The sequence below is a fragment of the Cetorhinus maximus genome, chromosome 6 (assembly GCF_964194155.1).
Source record: "Cetorhinus maximus chromosome 6, sCetMax3.hap1.1, whole genome shotgun sequence".
NCBI classification, from domain to species: Eukaryota; Metazoa; Chordata; class Chondrichthyes; order Lamniformes; family Cetorhinidae; genus Cetorhinus; species Cetorhinus maximus.
In genome coordinates this window covers 27,435,979-27,459,173 of record NC_135884.1, presented here as the reverse complement: position 1 = coordinate 27,459,173, position 23,195 = coordinate 27,435,979, and the positions used below count along the sequence as shown (strand labels likewise).

At 41.9% G+C, this 23,195-nt stretch overlaps 1 protein-coding gene across 3 annotated transcripts in view; it reads left to right on the top strand.

Moving 5' to 3' along the window:
- The first annotated feature begins 1,108 nt into the window (after positions 1–1,108).
- Positions 1,109–23,195, top strand: part of LOC144681664 (protein Wnt-7a) — a 48,511-nt gene continuing 26,424 nt past the window's right edge. For 2 of the 3 annotated variants that reach the window (XM_078543466.1, XM_078543465.1), the window contains exons 1-3: positions 1,109–1,597; positions 3,296–3,522; positions 5,498–5,769. In XM_078543466.1, the coding sequence (XP_078399592.1) occupies positions 1,527–1,597; positions 3,296–3,522; positions 5,498–5,769 (570 nt within the window). In that variant the 5' untranslated portion in view covers positions 1,109–1,526. The remainder of the gene's footprint in view (positions 1,598–3,295; positions 3,523–5,497; positions 5,770–23,195) is intronic. The other variant, XM_078543468.1, reaches the window with a different exon arrangement.

The following is a 23,195-nucleotide window of genomic DNA, read 5'->3' as shown; positions in this document are numbered from 1 at the left end:
GACTAACAGTGAAGTGTGGCAAGGAAGGAATTGAAACTGTGTGTTTATATGGTGCACACTTAAACATGTTTAACGTTTTGTTATCCCTCTTTTATTGACTTGAAGTCATTAGACTTAACTACAATAAGCGTTTACACTTTTTTTTTGCAAACATTTCTCGTAATCATTTTTTCACCATTTACAGTTTGATTGTCGGTTTTCCCAATTATAACATAGACCAAGTGTGGAGATTTTTTTTTCTCACTAATTTATCAGGATTATTAAACACCTCCCATTTAGTTGAATCACTGCCCAGCAATCTGAACTCTTTGAACGTTTGCGTCTGACACCATCTCAAGTGTGCGCCAATGACAGCTTCACGTACAGTTTACCGGAGTGTGCTGAATGAGCAATCACCCTGTTCAGCCTAACGACGGTTTGGAAGAGTTAGGGTCGTTTGGTGACTGAAATGTAGAGGGGAAAGTTACTCATCTAAACTCAAAATGTGAGCCGGGCGGGGGGGGCGTGGGGGGAGGGGGAGCCCGAATACTTTAAAAACTTAACAAATGGAAAAGGACCGAACTAGTAAGTCAGTGAGAGGGCGCGCCAGGGCGGTTCGATCACAAAAGTGCCTCAGTTCCCTTTCTATCACACACAGCATGAGAAACCCTTCGCTCCATAAAGCTCATTGACAGGATCTCTATCTCCTTGTGGCAGACACCTCACAATCCAATGTGCCAAGTGCTCAATTGGTGTTTAGTTGAAAAACTTATTAAGTATCGATAAAACTGCGACACGGGCAGTGCTTTACAAGAACTTGCAATTCCACTCTTGCTGCACACACACACACAGAGAGAGAGAGAGAGAATTGGTGGTGAAATTATCTTTATCAGTACACAGATCAGCTTGGAGTAGTGAAACGGTCAAAACAAAGAGTGTGAACATTAATGTCCCCAATCATATCCAGCTCCGGCGACATGAGCTCGTCCCCATCCAGTTGAATGAAGTTTGCACTCATTGACGTTTTTTTTAAAATGGAAAGTTGTTAGATCATGCACACAGAATTCTGCACGTTCTTCGTTAGCAACCCCCCCCACCCTCTCCCCACTCCCTCCTCCCTCTCCCCCCCACACCCTCCCCCCGGAAGAAAGGTGAGTGTGTGCACTCAAAAGGTATTTTGTGGGTCTGGTGCGTTTTCCCAACGAACACGCCCAAATAGATTAGATAGATATATAGAACCTGGGGGGAGATCCAGCGTCTCATTGTGGTGAATGCCTGTGCGATGTCAATCCCAGCCTCCCATTGCAATCTCGATACGTGTGACACGCATACAGATGATGGATAATCTGTAAAAAAAAAAGTGTAGGATATCGATTCTCCGCTGGGATTTACAATACACGCTGGTTTTACTTTGGGTGCACAGTAGCTGAGATCACAAGGGTCAGTTTGTCTCTAAAATACCTTGGACTGTCTCTGCCTGGGACTCTGATCAACAAGTAAGACACGCACGAAAAGAATTGCACCCGCCACACACAAAACTCTACAACATGAACCGAAAAACCAGGCGCTGGCTCTTTCACATTTTCCTCTGTGTGGGAATCGTGTATCTTAAAATAGGGTAAGTGGCTCTCGGGGAAAGATTGCCGTGTCTGGACGTGCCAATGTTTTCCATTGCAAACTTTGACGGTACGATTATGTTTTGTGTCTATGATAACAAAGATTGCCGGGGCGGTTAGATCCTGCAAACTCTCAAGAGTTGCGTCTGCCTGACAAACGCTGTTGAGAAAACTTTAATTCTATCATGAGCGAATAATGAAAAAAAAAAGTGCGCAAATCAAACCTTACATCAAGCGCTTACCTTTAAGGGATGAAAACTGTTCTATAATATGGCGTGGAGCCGCAGGACAAAATGATTTTTTTTTAAAGCATTTTATGTTAACCAATGTGGACTCCAAAGTGTTCGGTTCACCATATACCACGGAGCCTGTTAACCCCAACTTCGACCCAAAGTTCATCATCAGGGTCTGTAAGTCAGAAAGATTTTTTCGTATGGATGAAGGTGTAACACAATGGAGTTGCAATGGCTGGTAAGAGTTCGCCGCCCTGTTTATGCTGTTTTAAAAAAAGAATAAGGAGTTTAATGTGGAAAGTGGAGCAGGAAACGCGGTTCCTTTTTGGCACTGGTCTCTCCCTTTCTGGTGCTGCTTCAGTCATACATAGTTTGTGATGAAGACTCGGAACTAACAATTAACACAATGGGACAACTCTGCCTCGCACAATCGCGCCCTATAGCCCGTCCTATAGATCGGCCACTCTGTACAGATGGGGGATAGTGCTACGATGTAGAATTAACCCCTGTCTGATTTCCTCTTCGCTCCGACGCATCAGTTCAGCTCATCTTTCAGTACAACAGCTCTCTCAAAAGTGTAAATGTATAGGTCGGGTAAACGCGAAATGAAGAGCCGGAGGAGCCCAGGGTGCTTTAACAGGAGAAGTGAATGCATGAAACAAAATGTCAGAACCGCTCCAACAGAAGTATTGGCGTTATTGGTCTAGCATTAGCCCGAGGTTATCACTCAATTTAATAAGTTAGCCAGTTTCGTTGTATATCAACTACCACGTTGATAGGTGAACACGTTAATTTTAACGGGTTCATATGAGAATGCAGCTGAATGGATAACATGGACACCGATAAATTTTAAGCAGGTTGCATGTTTTGATTGATGTGAGATTATTCGGTGAGGTAGATCATTTGCCGGTGTGGCAGAATCAATTTACTATTTCATACTACAGTGGAAAGGGTTACATTTGTGATTTGATTTCCATGGATACCTTCCATAATCCCTGTAATATTGTGCGCCTGTTTCTGGAGCCTCCAACTCCTAAAATGTGTACACATTCCTAAAATGAATGGAGGTTGCAAGCTCCTCCAATTCGTGGTGACCCTCACTCACAGGTGTTCAGGTTTTGTTTACCTTTTACCTGATCTGGTTAAATCCTGGCGTTAAAAATAAAACTCTACAGATAGAAGGGGGGCTTTGAAAAGCCCGGCCACTCCTGCTCAATAGTTGAGGTCGATCAAGGTCGGGTTTATCAAAAGGATTGGACGAAGTTGGCTTAAATGTCTCATTGGATATGTCTGAACCTATGAAAATGATGAGATCATTAAAACAAGATACTGCGCAACCTTATCAGGAAACATTCATATATGACTCGAAAATGACTCAATTGTATTTATGCAGCGATTTACGTGTTTAGGGTTAATAATTAGTTATCGTGTTTGCTCTCTCTCCCTCTCTCTCCATGTTTGCTACAGCGGATTCTCCTCGGTGGTGGCGCTGGGAGCGAACATTATCTGCAGTAAGATACCAGGACTGGCACCTCGTCAGCGGGCGATCTGTCAGAGTCGCCCAGATGCCATCATCGTCATCGGAGAAGGGGCTCAGATGGGAATCAACGAGTGTCAATTCCAGTTCCGATACGGTCGGTGGAACTGCTCCGCACTCGGCGAAAGAACCGTCTTTGGCAAGGAGCTCAGAGTTGGTATGTTCGAAAATGCAAACTCTGCTGTCCATTCCAATCTGTCACGATATACGATATAAATATAAGGCCACTGCATAAAAGCTAGTGTTATGTTCCAACGTTTAGTCAATTTCAAATCAATTTCACATCGTATTCTTAGAATCACCCAATCAAAATGAGCTCCAATCCGGAACCAATCTGTCAGTTGTCGAAATAGACAAGTGGAATTTTGAGTGAAATGTTTTTCATGTTGGTTACAATTTTGAACAAGCCGCAATCAGGCATTCACTGTTTGTGGATCCTCGCCGTAATGGTCAATATCTGTACACATAGCTCATCAGAAGGATTGGCAGACCATTTCAATCATTCGCTTTATTTAAGAATAAACCTAAACGTGTCTTCAAGTTGTGTTTTTGAAAGTAACTCAAATCTTTTATGATGTGTACATTTTGGGGTCTCTCTAAAACGAAACAATCAAACAGTTTCTTTCATGTTACCCTCCACAGGGAGAATGTTTTCGCTATTGCGGTTAGTTGCTTTGATGGTCCAGAGATAGCGACTTCTCCAATCTCTTTAACTAAATTCATCCGAACAGCAGCACTGTACTACTCTCCTACCTATGGCAGTTATTCACTAACACTGACTCGTCTCTTAGCTACAGCACACACATGCTATCAGTCTTTGCAGCGTGGGCAGTTTATTAAAATCATTGTCAAACTTGAGGGTCCGCCAAAGCAACAGAATACTTGACTAACCTTTGAAACTCCTGGTGATTATTGACTTTTAGACGCGTAATGCAGTGAACATTTTATCAAGTTTGACTTCAAAGAACTCAAGGTGTAACTTTTGTCATAAATAAAGCAATGCTCTGAACCCACTCCACAGAGCGAATGACCTGTGTCCTAAATCAGGTGCTCACTATGAACCAGTCTCTATGGTCATCTTGCTTTTTAACTCTGTCGATTGGGTTTTTAGATAGCTTATTCTGTTTCTGTAAGGGTTAAATACTGTTTGCTCCATTTTATGCATTCGTGTAAATGTATCCAATCTCTTTGTCACACATTCAAAGGACATGGAAGCAAACTGTAGAACTGCAGGTCCCTAAAGGTGATAGTCTAGAGGCACATTTAATTCAGAATGCACAAAATTGAGGAAGAGGAAGAGCCAGTAACATAATGCAGAAGCAGACTTCAATAATCCAAACACACGCCACCATGGAATATTTACTGCAGTGATTATAGATATGGGGAGAATCCTTTCAAGTTTACAACTATCCAGCTCCCTCTGAGCATGGCTGTATGACTCACTTTTGTCCCTGACTTCCTTAATGTCAAAAGTTGCCACCTTTCAATTTTATCCAGATGTAAAGGATGTAAACGCAACCACTGTGTACATAGGAAGCACAACTGCAATAGTTTCACAAATGTGGGAATGTAAGATGCATTTGTTTTGTTAAGTCACGTAACAACTAGATGCTTTTTAATTGAGGCTGAAGCAAAATGTTAGTACCCTGCTGATGGATGTGTGAAAAGCAACTTTGCAAAGCTATCAAAAAAGAACCCTTAAAAATAAGTCACACTTAATGTAATTAGCTATTTTCCTCTGCAAAACTCTTGAGGATAATCATTTGGCCCAGGTAGTCTTCCGTGTGATAGTTTGTACTTATAGTTTGGTATAATGTTCAGAAAGCACAGTTTTGGCATTGACCTGAGTTTCTTGTAACTATTTAGTACTTTTAATATGACCCTCATGTTTAATTCTGTTATTTGATAAATGAAAAATTGCTTCTAAGTCAGGCACAGTATTCTTTCCGTCACTTCGGATTTGGCCTGAAACAAATGAATTTATGGGATGTAAAGTTGATATATTTGTTGAGGTTTAAATTAAGACACACTTCTATCAAACACCTAAAATGTTTTTTTAAAAAGTAAAACTTGAGGTGCAATTATGGTCTATTAAGCAAACTAATATCTGTGTCCCAATATCTTGATTACAGGAAGCAGAGAAGCAGCCTTCACTTATGCTATTATTGCTGCTGGAGTAGCTCATGCCATTACTGCTGCATGCACCCAGGGAAACCTGAGTGACTGTGGCTGTGACAAAGAAAAACAGGGCCACTACAATCAGGAGGAAGGATGGAAATGGGGAGGCTGTTCTGCAGACATCAGATATGGAATTGGATTCTCCAAAGTGTTTGTAGATGCACGAGAAATCAAACAAAATGCAAGGACGCTTATGAACCTGCACAACAATGAGGCAGGGCGCAAGGTAAGAACGTTAGCCATTTGTCTTAAATGGAAGGACCGTAACAAAAGATATATATTTAATTTTTTGATTTTTCAATTATATTTGAAGAAATAGAAAATAAGTAAAATAATTAGGTATTAATATCTAGGTACCTCCCAAGCACTGCTAACAGAATGACATAACATAAGCACAACTCTATTAACCAAGGTAAACAATTTTCACTAAAATGATCCATGTAGGACCATTTCAAAAGTTTTTTTTACTTCAGACTGGAATTCTAGATCACATTTGTTCTTTGAGTTTTGAGGAGCCCCATTGCATAATTAATTACAACCAAACATATGGGGAAAAGAAAATGTTGGATGTGATTTATTGCTAAATCCATTACAGGTAATCTTGAAGTTGCTTTGGATTTTTTAAAAACATGGAGTATTATATTTTTGTGTCACTGTGTAGAAAGTACAAGGTGGCAATAGGTTTAAAAGGAAAATATCATGACCTCACACATAGAGGTACTTTTAATAGTTTAAATTTACATTGCCAAATAAAGTAACTAAAAGGGTGCTCAGTTAATATGCATTTTTCTCAATCATTTTGTATTTTAAGATACTAAAGCCTAAGATATTTTTTGATTGTTGAAAATGTGAATTTGTCTCAATATAAGATTTAGGTGCTTTGATTGGATATGCAATGGCTGTTGTTTCTTCAGTGTAGCTTACACATTAACATCATTTTTCAAGATGGCATTAGGCTGACTACCAAGCTGAGAATGCACAGCAGTGTAATGCAATGTGGTTGCATTGCCTGCTTTTCACTGGCACCAGTTGCTTTTAAAGTTCTTTTTTGCCTTGTGCGCAATCAATCTGGAGCACATATAAATCACTAACCGAGTCACTCAAACTAATGGTGCATATATTATTTTAAGTTGAGCTTGTAGACTTTTGTATTCAAGCTTTTGAAAATGCCCTTCCACTTTAACTGATATAGTGACTCACAGATTACAAATAATTTGTCCATGTTTTGAACCAAGTATATTTTGGATAGGCTACAAGAAAGGCAGTTATTAGATTATAAAATCAGAGAAAGGAAAATGGTAGCTTTTATGTGGCTATAAAAGGGTACCACCATCATAGAAAGGAATTTAGCAATCCTTTTATTTTCAGGAGTGAGAGGAGTTACAATGCTACTCATTTTCATCATAATGGCATCCAACCAAAGTAGCACAATGATGAATTGGAATGTGAACATATTGAATATATAACATACAAATGAAAAAAATCCAAACAATATAATTATTATTTGAAAACAAACTTCTCACCAAAATTTAAGACATTTGCATTTTGTCTATTGAGCATTAACAAATGTGCCTAATATATAAGATCCTTTGGGACAAATTGTGCTTTTATCATTCCATTTTCTCAATCATTACATCATTTATTTTCTGATTAAATATACCATAAATCATTACTTAGACATATCTTAAGGCTCTTAGCACTTAAGGAACAACATTATCATTAAGAACCTGATAATGTTCCCATTATCTATAGTTAAAAAAAAGACAAAACTTTCCTCCATGTATTTTTCAACGTCGTCATTCCCCCTTTAAAGCATCATGATAGAAGTGTGAATGCCCTGGGGTTCTAAGTTATCACCTGTCTTTAACCATGTGATTTTCTTCCACAACTACTTTACCAATATCACATTATCATATTCAAAATGACGTAACACAACGGCATGATATTTTCATTTCCCATGCCTTCTTGACATTTTTGACGAAGGGACAGCTCAAGTGTACATTGGAAAACATGTGATGTAGCTCAAGACCCAGAAACCATTCAATCTAGCTCAGGATGAAAATCCTTTACACAAGCATAAGGTAAAACCAGGGAACTGTTGAAAGGGAGGAGGCAGCAGGTATAGTTAGTGGAGCAATATGGATTGAGGAGATGTACTGAGTGGAATATCTTAGGAATCATTGCATGGCCATCACTATTTCCATTCTACATGAACAACCTCGATATAGAAATGCAATGCTAGATAGTTAATTCCACAGATGACACTAAACTAGAGGGAACAGGGTTGGTTGAGGCTGATGAAGCAGAAGGATTTAGATAAAATTAGCAATTCAACAGAACAATGACAGATGTAATTAAATAAGCATAAGTGCAAGGTGTTTCATGGCCGAAGAAAAAATGGAGGGCATTCACATTTGAATGATTAGTGTTGGACTAGCTTAAAGAGAGGCTGGAAGATTGGGAGTGATAGTGGACTCAATTTGCGGCAATCAACAAAGCAGTCAGAAAGCTGAGCGATAGCTTCAAATCAGCAGAGTGTAATTCTGAGGATGTCACATTGAACTGTATGATGCCCTAGTAAGGTTGCACCTTGAGTACTGCATTCAGCTTGGATCACTGAATCATAAGCCTGAAGGCAGTACATGGTAGGGCCAGTGAGGCAGATTTCTCTTGTCAGAAGACTGAGGAATGAGGAAAGATTAGAAAAAAAACAAACTCTTTCGCCTTGAAAGAAAGTAAATGAAAGGCAACTTTATCGAGATATAAAAACATGCTAAGTACACCAGAAATAGTTAACTCAGGGCATTATTTCAAATTAAACTAAGACTGCAGGCTTTGGGACATTGGAGGCAGATTCAGAGTTGATGTCAGGAAGCACCTGTTCAAGCAAAGGGTGATGTATACCTGGAACAAAAGCAAAATCTCTGGAATCATTCAAGAGCTGATTAGATGCTGTAATGGTGAGGGGATAAGTTTCAATGGAAAGGTGAATAGGAACATAGGAAGGGGAAGAGGTCATTTAGCCACCTAAGCCTATTCCACTGCTAAATGAGATCATGGCTAATCCATGGCCTGACTCCGTATACCCACCTTAACCAGATATCCCTTAATACAAATCATAGTTTGAAGATTAACAATTGTTCTAGCATCAGTTGCCATTGCGGAAGAGAGTTCCAAACCTCAACCACCCTTTGCATTAAGAAGTGCTTCATAATTTCACCCCTGAAAGGTCTGGCTCTAATCTTTAGATTATGACCTCTAGTCCTAGACTTAGCAATCAGCGGAAGTAATTTCTCCTTATCTACCCTATTTGTTTCCCTTTGCAGCTTGAAAACTTTGATCAGATCATCTCTTAGCCTCTTCAATTTAAGGGAATACAATGCTAGTTAGTTAAATCTCTCCTCATTGCTGACCCTTAGAGTCTAGATATAATTTTAGTAAATCTACACTTCACTCCCTCCAAGACCATGAAGTGAATGGAGTGATGTCCCTCATTTATCATTTATCTTTGCAAATAGCTGGACATTTAATAATATGAAAATAATCAAAAGCAATCACAGTATGCAGCATCCATTGTAATGCTGCACATTATCGAAAATAAAAACTTCAATTAATTTAAGTTTATTCCAAGGGCAGAATCTTGTTGAGGTACCCGGGGTCACACCTGCTGGCTGGAGAGCTGGGACAGACCCGCGCTGCCTCTTTTTGGGGAGGCCTGCCGAAGCACATGCCAATCAGGCAGTGGAAAGGCCAGTGGTGGATCTCCCCCTGGAATCAAGACCCCGGTAGTGGAAGCCTTGCCTACAGAGAGCTGCTGGCCAATCAGAGGTTGGCAGTTCTTGTGCTCAGCAGCGCCACTGGCGAGGCCTTGGTTGCTACCGGAAAGATAGGCAGCGGAGTCCCAGGATCACGGACTGACCAGGCCACAGGTAAGTAATATGGCAGAGAGAGTCATAGTCGTAGAGTCATAGAGGTCGACAGCACAGAAAAAGGCCCTTCGGCCCATCGAGTCAGTGCTGGTCAAACAAGTACATAACTATTCTAATTCCATTTTCCAGCACTAGGTCCATAGCCTTGTGTGCCATGACATCACAAGTGCACATCCAAATACCTCTTAATGTTATGAGGATTTCTGCCTCTACCATCCTTTCAGGCAGTGAGTTCCAGATTCCCACCACCCTCTGGGTGAAAAAATTCTTCCTCACATCCCCTCTAAACCTCCTACCCATTACCTTAAACCTATGCCCCCTGGTTATTGATCCCTCCACCAAGGGGAAAAGTTCCTTCCTGTCTGCTCTATCTATGCCCCTCATAATTTTATACACCTCAATCATGTCCCCCCTCAATCTCCTCTGCTTGAGGGAAAATAACCCCAGTCTATCCAATCTCTCCTCATTACTAAAACGCTCCAGCCCAGGCAACATCCTGGTAAATCTCCTCTGCACTCTTTCTAGTGCAATCATATCCTTCCTATAATGTGGATTCCAGAACTGCATGCAATACTCTAGCTGTGGCCTAACCTGCGTTTTATACAGTTCCAGCATAACCTCCCTGCTCTTACATTCTATGCCTCAGCTAATAAAGGCAAGTATCCCATATGCCTTCTTAACCACCTTATCTACCTGTCCCGCTACCTTAAGGGACTGGTGGACATGCACACTAAGGTCACTCTGATCCTCGGTACTTCCCAGGGTCCTACCATTCATCGTTTACTCCTGTGCCTTGTTTGTCCTGCCCAAGTGCATCACCTCACACTTATCCGGATTAAATTCCATTTGCCATTGATCAGCCCATCTGACCAGCCCGTCTATGTCCTCCTTTAATCTAAAGCTATCCTGCTCACTATTTACCGCCCCTCCAATTTTCGTGTCATCCGCGAACTTACTGATCAACCCTCCTACATTCAAGTCTATACTGTTTACATATACCACAAACAGCAAGGAACCCAACACTGATCCCTGTGGAACCCCACTGGACACAGGCATCCAGTCACAAAAACACCCCTCGACCATCACCCTCTGCTTCCTGCCACTCAGCCAACTCTGGATCCAATTTGCCAAATTGCCTTGGATCCCATGGGCTCTTACCTTCGGTATCAGTCTCCCATGTAGGACCTTATCAAAAGCCTTGCTGAAGTCCAAGTAGACTACATCAAATGCATTGCCCTCATCTACACACCTAGTCACCTCTTTGACAAATTCCATCAAATTGGTCAGACATCACCTCCCCTTAACAAAGCCATGCTGGCTGCCCTAGAGTGGTGCAGGGAGGTCGACAACAAGGGCACAAAGGCAGGGGGATGGCTGTCAGCAGGCACCCCACCTTCCTGGTGTCCAGGCCCTAAAGGGCCTCAATTGGCGACAGGGCAGGAAGGTCAGCCATGGGCCTTCCCACCCAGAACTTAACTCTGGCATAGGTGGGAAGATGGCGCCACTATTGCACCTAAGTAAATGCCCTTCCTGGCTCCAAGCCTGCCAGCAGCGAGAGCACAAGATTCCAGCCTAACTCTATTTACAGCAAAATATTCCATGCCTAATTTGGCAAACATATTTCCCAATTTTCCTCCCAGAGGCCGCAAAGACAGCTGACATGAGAAACCAAATTGGTGTGCTGCTGCAATAGGGAGGTATTGCACTCTTTCTCATGCTGTCTATTTCTCTGATACGTAATATATCACGTCCCAGTTTCATTCGATATTATAAGACACTGCCTTGTATAAAAAAAACCCAATAGAATTAAATCTGTATAATCCTCCAAAAGTTCCTACTTACCTGCGTATCTGCATATATGATGGAGCTCAAGATCTTGAGGTAAGCTTGTGGATGAGTCCCCAGATGTTTTTGTGCTTTCTCAGTTCCAGTCATATGTTATTTGCCTAGATTGCAAGGCGTTGCACAAGCACTTTATCTTGGTTTGCTGGGGACAGGTGAATCTGAGCATAATCCATCACAGCTTTTAATAATTTAGCCACTGCATATATGTCACATTTTCTGGACATTACACTATACAATACAATGCACAACATGAGATTGGCACTGGCTCTGGTCCTTGTGCTTTTCAAAGGTCCTTAACAAGGGTGTCTCTATAGCATTTACCACTCCAGGACTCATTTTACAGAAATTACCGGGATTGTATGATGCTCATGGTGTTACATGTATGATTTTCGTTTACTACCCTTGGATTCTGCTGCTTTTGATTATTGAGGAACAGCTTTAATAACTTATCCATTCCTCTGTCATTATGTGGCAGCCTCTGGCCATTCTGGTTTTTGTGTTCTTGGTTGATGTGAAGATGGATATTAAACAGAAGGAGGAGATCTGTCTGTCAGAGACTTTTAGACTTTGGAGACATAGTTGTAAGGAGCTTGGGGCATACCTTTGTGTCTTAGAGGTAGCAGTAGATTAGAAATCAGTGGAATATGTTATATTGAGTGATGTGGAATTTGTGAAACAGCTGCAGAACCATGATGACCTGAAGCTTTTTGAGATACCAGGCTTATTTCAGTGGTGTCCTTTTTGTGCTACATGTTGTAGCTAGTTGAGAATTAACCAAAAACTAAACTGGGAAGAGTGTAAATATAGGCAAGAGGTAGCTTCAGTGAGATGTAAACCCCTTTTCAGTGGTGAGCCCAAGGAGGACTATATAAGATCTTTTTGAACCTGGATGATTTTTCCTGAATGGCTATGAGAAATGGATTGTTTATAGAAATTTGTGTTCCTATTTCAGGTCTGAGGCAATATTTGCCCAGATTGTTTCCTAGTGATAATGCCTAAAGGTTAGAAGGCTCAGGTCTGTAATTCCAATGAAACCAGGAAGCCAGGGACGAACTAGTAGATGGCCTGAGGATCATTTTTCAATCCTCACTAGATGCAGGAACACTACCAGAGGATTGGAGATCTGCAAACTTTGTTGAAAAACAGTGCGAGGGACGGGCCAGCTGGTCATCCTCACTTCAGCGGTTGGCAAATTATTAGAATCAATTCTGAGAACCAGGATAAACTGTCACTTAGAAAGACATGGATTAACCAGGGATAGTCAGCATGCTTTTGTTAAGGGAAAGTCATGTCTTACTAACTTAATTGAATTTTTTGAGCAAGTAACAAGGAAGATTGATGAGGGTAGTACAGTGGATGTTGTCTGCATGGATTTCAGTAAGGCATTTGACAAGGTCCCACATGGCAGGCTGGTCAGAAAAGTGAAAACCTATGGGATACAGGGGAAGGTGGCGAGTTGGATCCAAAATTGACTCAGTGACAGGAAACAAAGGGTAATGGTTGATGGGTGTTTTTGCAAATGGAACACGGTTTCCAGTGGTCTTCCACAGGGCTCAGTGTTGGGGCTCTTGCTGTTTGTTGTATATATTAATGATTTAGACTTAAATATGGGAGACATGATTGGGAAATTTGCAGATGACACAAAAATTAGCCACGTATTTGATAGGGAAGGACAGCTGCAGAGTCCAGAATGATATCAATAGTTTGGTTGAGTGAGTGGAAATATCGCAAATAGAATTCAATCTGAAGAAGTGTGAGGTTATGCATTTTGAAAATGCAAACAAAGCAAGGGAATGCACAATAAAAGGGAGGATATAGAGAGGGGTAGAGGAAGTGTAAGACCTTGGAGTGCATGTCCACAGATCCCTGAAGGTGGCAAGACAGGTGGATAGGGTGGTAAAGAAGGTATATGGAATGTTTTCCTGTATTGGATGAGGTACAGAATATAAAAGCAGGGATATAATGCTGGAACTTTGTAAAAGACTGGTTAGGCCACAGCTGGAATTTTGCGTACAGTTCTGGTCACCACATTACAGGAAGGACATATTGCTCTGGAGAGAGTACAGAGGAGACATAAAGAATGTTGCCAGGCCTTGAAAATTGCAGCTATGAGGAAAGGTTCGGTACGCTGGGATTGTTTTCCTTAGAACAGAGGAGGCTGAGAGGTGACGATTGAGGTGTACAAAATTATGAGCAGCCTAGATAGGGTAGACAGGAAAGACTTGTTTCCCCTAGTGGAGAGGTAATTACTAGAGGCACAGATTTAAGGTGATTGGTAGAAGGATTAGATAGGACATGAAGAAAAACTTTTTCATCCAGGGGGTGATAGGTATCTGGAATTCGCTGCTCAGGTTGGTGGTTGATGCATAATTCCTCAATTCACTTAAAAGGCACCAGGATCAGCACCAGAAGTGCTGTAACCTGCAAGGCTATGGACCAGAGGCTGGAAGGTGGGATTTGAATGGATGGCTAGTTTTTTCAGCTGGCCCAGACATGATAGGCTGAATGGGCTCTTTCTGTGCCACTGGCTCTACACTGACAAACCAACTTCCCTTCCTAGCTCCCACACTTGCTGACATTTTTGATAGTTTCTTCTACTTGGGGACTATCAAACTATCTGCTAAATATGTCACTAGATCAACAGTTACATAGTGACAACATAGAAGGAGGCCATTCGGTCCATCTTGTCTATGCCAGCTCTCTGCAAGAGCAACTCAGTTAGCCCCACTCCCCCGCCCTTTCCCATAGCCCTATGAATTGTGTCCCTTCATGTGTTTATCCGATTTCCTTTTGAAACTGCAATTGAATCTGTCTCCAGCATATTCTCAGGCAGTGCATTCCAAATTCTAACCATGCATAGAATTCTTATGCCGCTGTTGGCTCTTTTGCCAATCGCCTTAACTCGGTGTTCTCAGTCTTCTGCTAAAGGCAGCAGTTTCTCTCTATCTACTCTGTTTAGTCCCCTCAAGGTTTTGAACATCTTTATCAAATCTTCACTTAACTTTCTTTCCCCTAAGAAAATGCTCAACCTTTGTCCTGACAAGATATTGGCCCATCATCAATCTCCCTTCCCTGCTTAATATCCTTAAACATGTTGCTGCCTCATAGATGTATTTTCACTGCTCCTGCAACTCCTTTGAATCCTTTCCATCAGGCTTCCACTCCTCCACAATACTGAAATAGTCCTAATTAAAGTTATGAATGATATGTAACCATGACCATAATTAATTGCCCTTCTGCATCAGCCTCAACCCATTTAGAATTGTCAGCAAGGTACATTGCAACATCCTCCTTCAACACTGCTCCTCTGTTGTTCTGCTTGGTCAGTCCAATCTTTCTTGATTCCTCTTACCTACCCAATGGCTGCCAAAGCATCTCTAGCAATGACTTCACTTCCGACCTCTGCACTTTCACCTTGTGAGTCCCCCAAACCCTCTTCTTTTTACACACTTACCCTTGGCAACATCCACAGACATGTGTTGGCTTCCACAAATAAGTTGAAGACATCCAGCTATGCTTCCACCCCTATATTTTTGGACCCTGTCCCTCCACCTCCTTGGGACCATCAGGCTGCCTGTCCATCATCCACTTTTGGATGACTCTCAGTTTTCTCCAGTTAAACATTGGGAAGACTCAACTCTTGACACAGATTCTCACCCTGTCCATGCCCACGGTCTCAGGCTAAACTAAACTGTTCACTACTTTGGTGTCTAATTGGACCCTGAAGTATTGTTCTGACCCCAATTCCTCTCTTTCTCAATGATCACCTACTTCCACCTCCATAATATTGCCTGCATCCATCCCTACAATCGTTTATCACCCACTGAAACATCCAGACTGGCTGGCCTCCCAACCTCCACTCTTTGTAAACTTCAGCTTGTCCAAAGTTCTGCTGCCTATGTCTTAGGTTGGACCAAGTCCCCCTCACCTATCACCCTGTCCTTGTTGATCTACAATGCTTCCCAGTGCCTCAAATTAAAAATGTTAATTGTTGTGCTTAAATCCTTCCATAGCCTCAAACCTCCCTATCTAGTAAGCTTGTCCAACACTATAATATTCCTGAATTCTCCATCCCTCTGACTGTCGCTTGTTTTTTGTGCCCCCTCTCTTTGCCCCACTATTGGTAGCCATGTCTTCAGTTACCTAGATTCCACGGTCTGGAATTCTCTCTCTAAACCCCCAGCTCTCCTCCTTTAAGATTTCTCTTTGACTGAGCTTTTGTTATTCCTTCTAATCTTTCCTTTGGCTCTGTGTTCAATTTTTTCCTTCAGTGGAGTGCCTTATTTTTCCTCCACGAAAGGTGCTATATATATATATGTATATATATATGTAAAATCAAAACACAGTAGATGCTGGTAATCTGAAATAAAAAAAGAAAATTCTGGTCAGGCACCATCTGTGGAGAGAGAAACCACATTAAAGTTTTAGGTCGATGACCTTTCATCAGAACTGGAAAAGGTTAGGGATGTGACAGGATTTAAGCAAGTACAGGGGCAGAGGAACAGTGTAACGGTGGGGTGGGGAAGGAAAGAACAAAAGAGGAGGTCTGTGATAGGGTGGAGGCAGGAGAAATTAAATGACAAAAGGGATAATGGTGCAAAGCAAAAGGAGATGGGAACGGGACAAGTAAAAAAACAAAAGCTCAGTCTAGGGAAGGTGTAAATAACAATAGGGAATCATTACCAACAGCTGCCATCTGAAAAAATGTGAGCAGTAGTTATAATTTAAAATGGTTGAAGTCAATGTTGAATTGGTAAGGCTGTAAAGTGTCTAATAGAAAGATGAGGTGCTCTTCCTCAAGCTTCTGCTGAGCTTCATTAGTGCAGTGTAGGGGTCAAGGACAGACTGAGAGTTGGGTGGTGAATTAAAATGGCTGGCGATTGGAAGCTAAGGGTCACACTTGCTGCCTAACTGATGGTGTTCCACAAAAGGGTCACCCAATCTGTTTTTGGACTCCCAAATGTAAGGGGAGACCACATCTTGAGCAGTGAATACAGAATACTAAATTGAAAGAGGTACAAGTAAATGGCTGTTTCACATGGAAGCAGTGTTTGGGGCCCTGAATGGTAGGAAGGGAGCAGGTGAAAAAGTAGGTGAAACATCCCCTGTGTCTGCATGGGAAGGTGCTGTGGGAAGGGGAGCAATGTTGGGAGTGACTGAATGTATGGATCAGGGTGTTGTTGTTCTTGTTGAGAAACTGCAGCTGCTTTAGTTGTATCCATGGATTTTTGTCATCCCATTGTAATTAAAAAATATCGAGGACCCTGAATTATTGAGCCAGAATGTAGACAGCAGCATCTGGAAGGGGCAGAAGAGATAGGAAATTGATCCACCTTTATTGTGCTGTACCATGGATAATTTTTTGTCTGTTGAGAGTTCGAGGGTACCATTCTGTCCCAGATGACAAACTGAAAAGGATTTTGTTTTCAGTTCAATATTAGTCTTAATGCAGTGGAGAGGTGGGGGTGAGCAACTTCCTGTTCCTCTTGGCTCTACTCCTGGGGGAGTTTTGCAGATTGGGGTGTGGTTATTGATTTCTGGTTTTTGGTTAGGAAAGACCAGCATGAAATTACTTTCTCTTTCTCTTTAATTTACACATTCGATAAGTTGAAATATGGCATCTTAAGTTTGACAGACACAAAACCTTTTTCCAAATGCTAGTGGATCACTCATGCTATTGTTCACGGTGAGGCAGAGGACATTCTTCCTTTTGCTGTATAACATACAATATATTGTCAGGGTCACAGCTTTCTAGTGATTGGTATATTAAACGGCAATTCATCACAGTGTACTACAGGAACATTAGCAGTGCTTTTGTGTTTATTTGATATAATTATGTCCTATTTTTAATCAGGTTTGAAATTGATTGATCATTATTATATATTTATTTAGTTATATAATGAATTTGATGCCTTACTTTGAAAAATCCTCAGGGACCCAGGGGAAGATGGTAGGGAAGATGCTGCAAGTTGTGCATAGGTAGGAGGCATGTGGTTGGGACAGGTGATATAGTTTTAGGTGATATAATTTTAGCAGTTTTAGGAGGGCTTCCTAAGGGGATTCAGAGCAGGAGGTAAGGTATAGGGAGAGTGGAGAGGTGTGGGAGCATTGTTGTGGGAGGTGGGGTGGTCCTTGGATACTGGAGTGGTGGTGGAGGGCTCTGGGGTATGGGGGTAATATGTTAGAAGTGCAATCTGTGGCACCAATGGTAGAAGGGCTTTGGGGCAGTGGGAGTACCGGGATGATGGTGGTGGAATATTGATGCATTGGGAAAGTGGTTTGTTGGCTGCCGAATACTGGGAAAATAAATTAATGGGAGAGGCCATGTGAGGTGCTGTTGAAAAAATGGTGGTGCTGCACTTTTGGTTGTGACCCAGCAATTGGTTTCAAGTTCGTCTCCGCCCTTTCACCATATTAGTGTGGACACTGTAACAATAGATGACAAGAGGGGTCAGGAAAAGGGGCAAGTGATTCAGATGGACCTATGGTAGTGGGGACATGTAGTAGGATGGAGGTGGAAGCAGGTAAAGGTATAGAATCTTGTGGGGGTGGGGGGGTGGTGTGAGAGATTGTAAGGTATAGTTTGGAGTGGCAAACAGAGAGGGGATAAAGGTATAGGTATATGAAATAATCGATGATGGCAAGATGTGACAGGAACGAGCTGTGAAGTTGAAACATACACTGGTGCTTAGGATGGGTTCGGGTGAGAGGGAACTAAAGGAAAGTTAAAGCTGTGATCCTTCATTAATCCTTTGTTCTCTCAAGAATTAAGCTGGGGAAGCCAGTTATCTAAAGTGGATACTGTGCTCATGCTTTACTCAAGACAATGTGTCCTTCAAGTAAATGATGCTTCCCTAACTGATTTTGAAAACCCCATTCCTACAATGGAGAATCCATTTTCTTAGTAATTACAACATAGTTAAAATGCAATAAATGGTAGTAAAACAATAAAAGGCAATAAAGGCAGAGTGAATGATTGTAAAAATGGGGTAAATGCTAATAAAAGGCAAAAACTATAGTAAAGGCACAGTGAAGAACAGTAAAAGTGCAATAACTGATAGAACACTAAATAATAGAAAACTGTAGTAAATGATAATCACAGGAGTAAATGATGGAAAATCTCGACAAATGATAGGTTAATCATGACAGAAAAATAAGAACATAAGAAATAAGAGCAGGAGTAAGCCATTCGGCCTCTAGAGCCTGCTCCGCCATTCAATAAGATCATGGCAGGTCTAATTGTGTCCTTAACTCCACTTTCCTGCCGCCCCCCCTCCCCCAATAACCCTTGACTTCCTTGTCAACCAAAAATTTGTCTAACTCAGCCTTGAATATATTCAATGACCCAGCCTCCATGCTCCGCTGGAGATAGTGATTGTTTTAAGATTCTCCCTCCCTTTTGCCTTTTGATTTTCTACTATCCTTGGGATGCTTTTTATGTCTTCTACTGTGAAGGTGGATACAAAATAACTGTGCAAAAACTCAGCCATTTCCTCATTTCCCATTATTAATTCCCCAGCCTCAGCCTCTAAAGGACCAATGCTCACTTTAGTTACTCTTTTCCTGTAAAGCACGAGGCACAGCGAGTGTGCTTATATGAATTTTAACAATTTATCTTATACGTACACTGAAAAGTTCCTGAATGTTGTGTCATTGTATATTGTATCTTTTCTTTCAAGTGGAAGGTGTCGTAGATGTAATGACCTTTGGAATTTGAGCACTTGACCTGCAATGATATTGATGCTCAAGGATTAGTAGTTGTAAAGACATAATGTTAATTTATTGACAAATAATCTACAATTGATAATATAAAACACTTTTGATCAAACTTTTGAAGAGTAACATTTAGACAATGGAATGGTTTATTTTTGTCACCTACTCGTCAAATTGATAATATCAGGATGCAACAGGAACTGGAGTTGAGATGGAGAATCAACATGATTTTATTAAATGGTGGAGCAGATCTGAGGTGCTGTATGGGCCACTCCTGCTGCCATTTCTCATGTTGTTATGCATTTATCCTTAGTCATGATGAGTAGACCAAGATGTGAAACAATGCATGAATGCATTGAAACTACTACTTATTCTTTCTTCAGTGATGCAGAGAAGGATTGCTCCAGCAGTTTTCTGTTGCTCTGGCAAGTAAGCCATCTGAGATTAATGATACTTGGGATTGATTTCACTGTTACTTAGACTGGATGTATTGGATCACTCAGGCACAGGACAGAGAGGAATATTGGGTGAGAAGGATCACTCACCCTTAACACAGCCTGATCGATCTTCCATCCATTAACTTAACTGGATGGAAAATTCTAAGTATGGTGCTCTCAGTCATATATTCCTCCATGTTTTGCTCAGGTAATTCAACATGTCCAAGTGTAGTAACTGAAAAATATGCTGTTTGATCTTTATGGGGAACTTGAGTATAAAAGGAATTGAAACTTGAGTTTCCTACTACTGAGTCCAACCCTTTATAGATGCTGGTCGACCTGGGGAATATTTTAAGGTGATGCTGAGGATTTGAACACCTTTAATATTTAAGAGATAATTTTTAAGTAACTGTCACTAGCGATGCCACTGTGGTTTTCCACCATGTTCTGGTGGTAGGTGAAATTTCTGCTGCTGGAGCACATTTGGAAAATTACTCCAAGTGTCAGAATCCACAATCCCTTAGTCAGGTATACCATGGGCTAGTTGCAGAGTGATGTTCTCTCTACTCCATCCCAACAATGTGTTTTAACTATGATCTGAGGTCCAAATGCAGGTCCCGAAGAAGAAAAGACATTGTCATAATTTATTATAGTCATTTTCAATAATGCTTTATGCAAGGCATTAAGAGGCATCATGCCAAAGTGTATTATTTGGGAGTGCTTCCTTGTAGTGACATAGCAGTGGAAGGCAAAATTCACCAGATTCCATTGAGAATCAAAGCTGTTGCATAGAGTTGCCAAATGAAGGCCATGGACCCCCCTACCCCCACAAGGGAATTGGAAATGAGGGATAGTTGCTACTATCCCACTCTTGCAAGTGGAGACCATTCCATCATACTCCTGATTAGTGCCATGTAGGTGATGGAAAGGGTCAGGGGGTGAGTTACTCACTGCAGAATGCCCAGCCTGTGACCTGCTCTTGCAGCTACAGTATTTATGTGCTGGTCCAGTTCAGTTTCTGCTCAATGACTTGCTGATAAGATGGGAAACTACTTTGGTCTGTATAAAATGAAAAATAAAGCAAAATAAAAAAGCTCTAATAGAGCCCAATAATGGTTGTTCTAAGGGCCTATTTGACTCAAGTCAAAGCTCTCTTGCTTTGGAGTCAAAAGGTTGTCCCTACCAGGGAAAGGGACATCTCTAAGTGGCTCAAAGGGAATTTAGAAATGGAGGAGGAATAACCAGTTGTTGTAATCCATGTTGGAAGCAGCGCATAGGAAACAACAGGGATGAGGTCACGCTGAGAGAGTAAGAGGATTATGTTTGTGGACTTGCAATCCAAAGGTCTAGACTAATAATCTTGGGAATGTGAGTTCAAATCCTACCATGGGAGTTTGAACATTTGATTTCAATTAAAAAAACGTTCTGAAAATAGAAAACTGGGACCAGTAAACATGACCACGAAGCCGTAAAAACCTAATATTCTTTAGGGAATGAAACCTGCTCTTCTTACCAAGTCTGGCCTTTATGTGACTCCAGTCTCACATGAACTTGCTTTAGCAAGTGTGGTAGCTAGGAATGGGCAATAAATGCCAATATCCTGAGAATAAATTTTACAAAGCTGAGAAAAGAAACTAGGCGCAAGATTAAAAGCGAGACCTCAAGGGTGGTAATCTCCGGATTATTACCTGAGCAAATTGGCAGAGGGGTAAATTGATCAGGGACAAACAATGGGCGGAATCATCTGTGCTTGCTGGCATCGGGCGGTGTGAGTGGGTGACATGGCAAGAAGCCCAAAAATCGGTTTCACAGCGTCATGAAACCAGTTTGCAATTGTCCGCTCTGCCTGTCAATGGTGGGCTGTGTTTCCCGCCATCAGACATGATGAACCACACTGTAATACATCTGCATATCATTATAAGGCCAACCTGCTGGAATCATTCCCAAATGCTGGCTCGTCCACTGATTGCACACCGACATGTTTCACGACTGCATATAATTGACGTGTACCTGGCGAGCTGCACTTTGCTCGGGACTTCGAGGTTCATTTCTCTACCTTGCTTCGGGCAGCACTTGCAGTCATCAGCATCAAGCTTCGCAGACAGAGCTACAGCGGGGCTCACAGGCTTTGTACGGCTTCAGGGCGAGGGCTGTACTGGTGAAGGGGGGTATCCCAGGGTTTGTGTGGGGGGTACGTTGATCTGTGCAGCTGGCCTCAGGATGGTGAGGGCTGAGAAGGCAGAGTAGATGAGGCTAGATGGAGATGCGTGAGTGTGTATGAAAGAGTGAGTAGTGAGGTCCCTTGAGCTGGCAGTGTGAGATGCCAGTGAATGTGTGATGGGCTTGAGTGTGTGAGTTTAGACTGATGAGGTGGTTGCCTTACACTGGTGGCATGGATGAGATCATTCATCCTCTTTCTGCACTGGACGGCCAACCTCTTGGGTGCAGCATTGGCACTGATCACCACTGCCATCACCTACCAAGCCAGGGTGGTAATGTTGCTGCCCCTCCTGCAGCCAGAATGGGGGTAGAGGACATCACGGCGGGCCTCCATGGCATCCAAAAGGTACCCGAGGAATGCGTCACTAAACCTGGGGGCTGCAGTCTTCTTGCCTTTTGGGGCCATGTCTTATTGCAGCAATCCTGGGCTGGAAGCACTGAGAGGTGCGCGTGGGGCTGTGCTTTAAATGTGGCGGCCGGCGTGATGAAGTGGCGAGGTGACGGTGCGCCAGGTGAATCGAAGCCCGCACGCCATCAAAAGGGTGTGTTTCCTGAGAATGCATAATTATTGCGGTGGGTTTGGGACGATACGACGTGAGAAGCTGCCATCGTGGCTGGTAAATGGCCCGTTACCACACTTCGTTCAAATCTGGGATGATTCCGCCCAATGTCTTTCGGAAAGATTAGTGTGTGATGGAGGGGTTCCTTTTCATGGGACACTAACACCTGTACTTGGACATGAGGGAGTTATACTGCTGGCATGGGGTGCACCTAAAGAAGTTCTGGCTGGAAAATATAATAGCATAAAAGATAAACTAAAGACGAGATAAGGGTACAAAAAGGATAAAGATAATGTAACTACTCTGGGAACAGAAAAGGTTGTAGTAAGTAATAATAAAATAGCTGTTAAAAATAAAGTGGGAGTGATGAAAAATATAAACATATTAAATTGCCTGTGTAGCAATGTGCAGCTCATCAGCCACCTAGTATGATAGGTCAAAACATGTGAGGGGTACACTATCAGGGCACATGGGCAGAATAGGGACAGTAAACCCCTATGTTTTGGTATACAAATGTTTGTAGCATTAGAAATAAAAATAGTGAGTTAGAAGCACATAATCATCTTAAAAGATATGCAGTTGTAGCCATTACAGAGGTCTGGCTACAAGGTGGGCATGCCCAAGAGCTAAATATTCCAAGTTATGGAAAGGACAGGAAGAACGGAAAAGAAGAAAAGTCACTGGAGTCGCAATATTTCCAAAAGACACAATCACAGCTGTGGAGAGATAGGATTTCAGTAAGGGTGAACAGACAGTATATGAGTAGAATTAAGGAACAGTATAGGCCTCTTGACAGCAGTGCTGTAGTGGGGAAATGCATAAATACAGAGAACATTATTTTGTGTTCACCAAGCCACTAAGGATGGGAACATTATTCACTTTTTGCAATCAGAATCACAGTTAAGCATTCTCAGATCAGATATAACATGAATAACATGTAAAGTGAAA